The 6,164-nt window shown below is 44.9% G+C and overlaps 1 protein-coding gene and 1 long non-coding RNA gene across 2 annotated transcripts; one reads left to right on the forward strand and one right to left on the reverse strand.

The window, feature by feature from the left end:
* Positions 1-370: 370 nt before the first annotated feature.
* LOC112236286 lies at positions 371-1,164 on the reverse strand. Its single transcript, XR_002951203.1, has 2 exons — positions 1,074-1,164; positions 371-926 (listed from the first exon to the last, which is right to left on the reverse strand). It is a non-coding gene; the product is annotated as an uncharacterized LOC112236286 (long non-coding RNA).
* Positions 923-2,186, forward strand: LOC112236285 (transmembrane protein 252). Its single transcript, XM_024404864.2, has 2 exons — positions 923-1,261; positions 1,883-2,186. Exons 1-2 carry the CDS (start codon positions 990-992, stop codon positions 2,184-2,186), a joined length of 576 nt encoding a protein of 191 aa, XP_024260632.1. The 5' UTR covers positions 923-989.
* The last annotated feature ends 3,978 nt before the right edge of the window (positions 2,187-6,164 follow it).

The following is a 6,164-nucleotide window of genomic DNA, read 5'->3' on the forward strand; positions in this document are numbered from 1 at the left end:
GAAAACCTTTACAGACCCACTGGGAATGTGATGAAATAAATAAAAGCTGAAATAAATAAATCTCTCTACTATTATTCTGACTTTTCACATTCTTAAAATAAAGTGGTGATCCTAACTGACATAAGACAGGGAATTTTTACTAGGATTAAAAGTCAGGAATTGTGAAACTGCGTTTAAATGTATTTGGCTAAGGTGTATGTAAACTTCCGACTTCAACTGTATGTACAAGAAGTGGTGTAATTTCAAAACGGTTCACTCGGTATGGATGAAAATACCCTCAAATTAAAGCTGACAGTCTGCACTCATAGTCATTGTATCATTTAAATTCCAAAGTGCTGGAGTACAGAGCCAAAAGAACAACAAAATTGTATCTGGACAATATCACTGTTTTTAATATCTTTAGAAAGAAATAACATAATACCATATTTGACAGCAAAATAATTTGTATCTGATATTTGATTATTATTCATCCAAATACATTAGTCTGTAATTTTCGCAATATTTTTTAAAAATAGTTTTATTTTTGTAAATAAATATTGCTTAAAAATGTTACCGTGCTGTTTCATTAGGTATTTCTCTATTCACTAAGTCAGACATAATCACTTTTACCATGTAACCTCATAAATACCTGGTAAACAGACTGTAAACTGAGTCACCCTGATTTTACACAGTCATCTCCTTAAGTCTCCGCCCCTTCCCCTTTGTCTGACAGCATAAAGAGAGAAGGAACCACAATGTACCTGCATCACCATAGTGGGACAACATGACAACAGAACCTTCCTCCTTCTAGCAGTCATACTGTAGTAGAACGACAGTAAACGCTTGGTTTCGTCTGCACCATTCTGCTTCTGTAGGTGTACTGATAGCACCCTACCATCTACTAAACCTGCCAACCAACCTTCAGTTCCCATCACCTCTCCTTCCACCTGCAGAGAGAGAGAGAGAGAGAAAAAGAAATCACCTTAAGAAAGGGAGAGAAGACAGTTATCATGGATACGAGGAAGCACCTGTGTTCCCTGGCCCGTATGTTGCTGCCTGCCCTGGGCTTTGTCCTCTTCTGTGTGGGGGCCTACCTGATGTCCCTCCACAATGTCTACAACAGCTCCCTGTGTTACATCCTGGCCTACGTCCTCATTGCCTGTGGCTTGTGTTGCCTCCTCACCGGGGTCTTCTGGACCATCTGCCATGGCATGAAGAGGAAGAGGCAGAGGAGCAGGAGCCACCACACCGCTGCACACATCCATGTCTACACCGTTGACAGGTATGCCTCTGCTCTCTCACTCACCTGGGGACAGATTCAATTAATGCTTGAATTACTTATATACTCAACAAAAAATATATAAATGCAACAATTTCAAAGTTTGTACTGAGTAACAGTTCATATGAGGAAATCAGTCAATTGAAACACATTAATTAGTCCCTAATCTATGGATTTCACAACTGGGAATACAGATATGCATCTGTTGGGAAACAGATACCTAAAAAAAATGTGGCCTCACAATGTGCCTCAGAACAATACCTTGGATCTTTTATTTCAGCTCATGAAACATTGGACCAACACTTTACATGATGTGTTTATATTTTTTCTCATTGTATATCATTCATATTTTCCATTTGTCGAATAATTAATTTGAGACTTTTACAGAGACTGATGCAGTGGTAGTACATTTAATTATCAACAGTCAGGTGCATTGCATCTATATATTCCTATTATGTACACAAGACTATGGGTTAGGGCATTGCCGGATAGCTGTCAAAATGTTTATAAACTGAACTCATAATAGGGTTTCTTAACACTTACATATGATATTTGTTGTATAATGTACTGTACGCCTCATTCCTTTCAACAACACACCTGGAATGTGTCTGTTGTTCTCTCCAGACCCAGCTTCCACCTTCCTTCATATGAGGAGTCTCAGCACAACCACACCTCTGCCTTCTCTGCTACTGCAGCTGCAGCTTACTCTGTGCTGGGGCTCTCTGAAGACGGCCTGAGGTTCAATCTGGCCCCCCCTCTGTACACCCAGGACATCTCTGAGGCCCCAGACGACACCTTCAACCATGAAGAACCACCTGCGTACTCTGAGATGGCCATGCAGCTGCACAGGGAGCCACAGGGGCTTCCACAGCAACCAGAACATTCCGGTTTGGACAGAGTTCCATGTCCTGAGCTGGACGGTCGATAGGTGGTGGACTCTGGAAGGTGATGACATCACCTTTGTGTACTGTTTAAAACGAGTGTCTCCCTGCCTGACCTTTGACCTCTGATCTTTCAGGAGATGTAAACTACATGGCCCTTTCTGCTCAGAGAGAGGTTTTCTGGAGAACGGAGACAGGTGGGAGTGATAGCTAGGAATGAGAGCTTTTGCTGAGACCTGAGATACTATGTGACTGAAAACATCTTTGCTGTTTCACATGTGGCTGAACGGTAGTAACCAATAGCAACAGGTCGTACAGTGAGCTACAGGTTGATCAAGACAAATGTCTACAGAATGCTAGTGAAGGATGACAGTCTAGGTATGGATGTCTCTATAAATCTGATGCCCTTTAAAAAACAAAGACCTGCTTGTTTTTGCTCGTTGTTGGATGTGACTCTGGGTGCAGTATTAGAACACTATATTTACAAAAGTATGTGGACACCACTTCAAGTTAGTGGATTTGGCTATTTCAGCCACACTCGTTTCTGACAGGTGGATAAAATCAAGCACACAGCCATAGGATGTCACCTTTCCAACAAGTCAGCTGCTCAAATGTCTTCCCTGCTAGAGCTTCCCCAGTTAAATGTAAGTGCTGCTATTGTGAAGTGGAAATGTCTAGGAGCAACAACGGCTCAGCCGCAAAGTGGTAGGCCACACAAGTTCACAGAATGGGACCACCAAGAGCTGAAGCGCATAGCTACCAAGTTCCAAACTGCCTCTGGAAGCAACATCAGCACAAGAACTGCTCATCGGGGGCTTCATGAAATGGCTTTCCATGGCCGAGCAGCCGCTCACAAGCCTAAGATCACCATGCGCAATGCCAAGCGACGGCTGGAGTGGTGTAAAGCTCGCTGCCTTTGGACTCTGGAGCAGTGGAAACGCGTTCTCTGGAGTGATGAATCACACTTAACCGGCTGGTAGTCCAACGGACGAATCTGGGTTTGGTGGATGCCAGGAGAACGCTACCTGCCCCGAAGCACAGTGCCAACTGTAACGTTTGGTGGAGGAGGAATAATGGTCTGGGGCTGTTTTCAGGGTTCCGAGCATACACTGACATTCTAGACGATTCTGTGCTTCCATCTTTGTGGCAACAGTTTGGGTAAGGCCCTTTCCTGTTTCAATATGACAATGCCCCCGTGAACAAAGCGAGGTCCATACAGAAATGGTTTGTCGAGATCGGTGTGGCGGAACTTGACTGGCCTCCACAGAGCCCTAACCTCAACCCCACTGATCACCTTAGGGATGAATTGGAACGCCGACTGAGAGCCAGGCCTAATCGCCCAACATCAGTCCCCGACCTCACTAATGCTCGTGTCTGAATAGAAGCAAGTCCCCACAGAAATGTTCCAACATCTAGCGGAAAGCCTTCCCACAAGAGTGGAGGCTGTTATAGCAGCAATGGGGGAACCAACTCCATATTAATGCCCATGATTTTGCAATGAGATGTTCAACAAGCAGGTGTGCACATACTTTTGGTCATGTAGTGTATCTGTTTACGAAGGGCACTGTACAGTACGTTAACATCACACCGTTGTACATGGACTTGTATTGTACTCGTGTTCTGCAGCCACTGAGAGCTTTTATAAGCAAAGAATGTTAATCAAAAATAAAAATATATTTTATCACAAAATCTGTGATTCTCTGTGAATCTGTTATATCTGCCCAGTTGAAACTTTCTCCACATTCATGTACTTTTCACAACAATCAAACTCATCAGTAAAAGAGGGGCTGAAGATTTAAGTCTCAGACTACGTAACTTGATAAACACACACACACAGCCTCTAGTCGGCTCATTCAAACCCTCTGCAACACACGCAGCCTCTGGTCGGCTCATTCAAACCCTCTGCAACACATGCAGCCTCTAGTCGGCTCATTCAAACCCTCTGCCCTCCACTGCAACACACGCAGCCTCTAGTCGGCTCATTCAAACCCTCTGCAACACACGCAGCCTCTAGTCGGCTCATTCAAACCCTCTGCAACACACGCAGCCTCTAGTCGGCTCATTCAAACCCTCTGCCCTCCACTGCAACACACGCAGCCTCTAGTCGGCTCATTCAAACCTTCTGCTCTCCACTGCAACACACGCAGCCTCTAGTCGGCTCATTCAAACCTTCTGCTCTCCACTGCAACACACCCAGCCTCTAGTCGGCTCATTCAAACCCTCTGCCCTCCACTGCAACACACGCAGCCTCTAGTCGGCTCATTCAAACCTTCTGCTCTCCACTGCAACACACGCAGCCTCTAGTCGGCTCATTCAAACCTTCTGCTCTCCACTGCAACACACCCAGCCTCTAGTCGGCTCATTCAAACCTTCTGCTCTCCACTGCAACACACGCAGCCTCTAGTCGGCTCATTCAAACCCTCTGCAACACACGCAGCCTCTAGTCGGCTCATTCAAACCCTCTGCAACACATGCAGCCTCTAGTCGGCTCATTCAAACTCTCTGCCCTCCACTGCAACACATGCAGCCTCTAATCGGCTCATTCAAACCTTCTGCTCTCCACTGCAACACACCCAGCCTCTAGTCGGCTCATTCAAACCTTCTGCTCTCCACTGCAACACACGCAGCCTCTAGTCGGCTCATTCAAACCTTCTGCTCTCCACTGCAACACACCCAGCCTCTATTCGGCTCATTCAAACCTTCTGCTCTCCACTGCAACACACCCAGCCTCTATTCGGCTCATTCAAACCTTCTGCTCTCCATTGCAACTTATTCCAACATTGTCGTTGTTGTTGTTGTCACGAGACTCCTTCAGTCATCCTCAGGCCACTTGGTAGCATAAAGGTTGTTGAACACACTGTTGTGAACACATACACACATCTGGGGTTAAGGTAGGTCTAATTCCTGAGCAGATAAACAGACAGATAAAGTGTCCAGAGTTCATGAAAGGGAATCAGCCTTTTACAGTCTGTCTGTATCCGAAAGGAAACAATGTCATGTACTCACATTTAACGACTGCAATAAAAGCCATTATGCAATCAAAGTCTAGTCTTTTTTTACGAGGCTGTACGGCACACACACACTCAAGATATTCACCACAAAAACTTCACAATTGACCTTGTCACAAACAAGGAGCATTTGAACAGGGCATGAGGAAGCCAATACACTAACCATATAAAGATGTAGCCTGAGGTAGATAACTACTGATGTTGGTTATGACAGTCTTGTACAGAGCAGGAATCCAGAGTGGTTACAGAGCAGGAATCAAGAATGGTTACAGAGCAGGAATCCAGAATGGTTACAGAGCAGGAATCAAGAATGGTTACAGAGCAGGAATCCAGAATGGATACGGAGCAGGAATCCAGAATGGTTACACAACAAGAATCCAGAATGGTTACAGAGCAGGAATCCAGAATGGTTACAGAGCAGGAATCCAGAATGGTTACAGAGCAGGAATCCAGAATGGATACAGAGCAGGAATCCAGAATGGTTACAGAGCAGGAATCCAGAATGGTTACAGAGCAGGAATCCAGAATGGTTACCGAGCAGGAACCCAGAATGGATACAGAGCAGGAATCCAGAATGGTTACAAAGCAGGAATCCAGAATGGTTACAGAGCAGGAATGCAGAATGGTTACAGACCAGGAATCCAGAATGGTTACAGAGCAAGAATCCAGAATGGATACAGAGCAGGAATCCAGAATGGTTACAGAGAAGGAATCCAGAATGGTTACAGAGCAGGAATCCAGAATGGTTACAGAGCAAGAATCCAGAATGGATACAGAGCAGGAATCCAGAATGGTTACAGAGCAGGAACCCAGAATGGTTACAGAGCAGGAATCCAGAATGGTTACAAAGCAGGAATCCAGAATGGTTACAGAGCAGGAATCCAGAATGGTTACAGACCAGGAATCCAGAATGGTTACAGAGCAAGAATCCAGAATGGATACAGAGCAGGAATCCAGAATGGTTACAGAGAAGAAATCCAGAATGGTTACACAACAGGAATCCAGAATGGTTACAAA

Source organism: Oncorhynchus tshawytscha, linkage group LG12, assembly GCF_018296145.1.
Source record: "Oncorhynchus tshawytscha isolate Ot180627B linkage group LG12, Otsh_v2.0, whole genome shotgun sequence".
Classification (NCBI taxonomy): domain Eukaryota; kingdom Metazoa; phylum Chordata; class Actinopteri; order Salmoniformes; family Salmonidae; genus Oncorhynchus; species Oncorhynchus tshawytscha.

Bases quoted from the DNA above. Each gene is read 5' to 3' on its own strand.
- LOC112236285 (XM_024404864.2), top strand. From the start codon at position 990: ATGGATACGAGGAAGCACCTGTGTTCCCTGGCCCGTATGTTGCTGCCT. The intron at 1,262-1,882 runs GTATGCCTCTGC...TGTTCTCTCCAG, and splicing joins CATGTCTACACCGTTGACAG to ACCCAGCTTCCACCTTCCTT.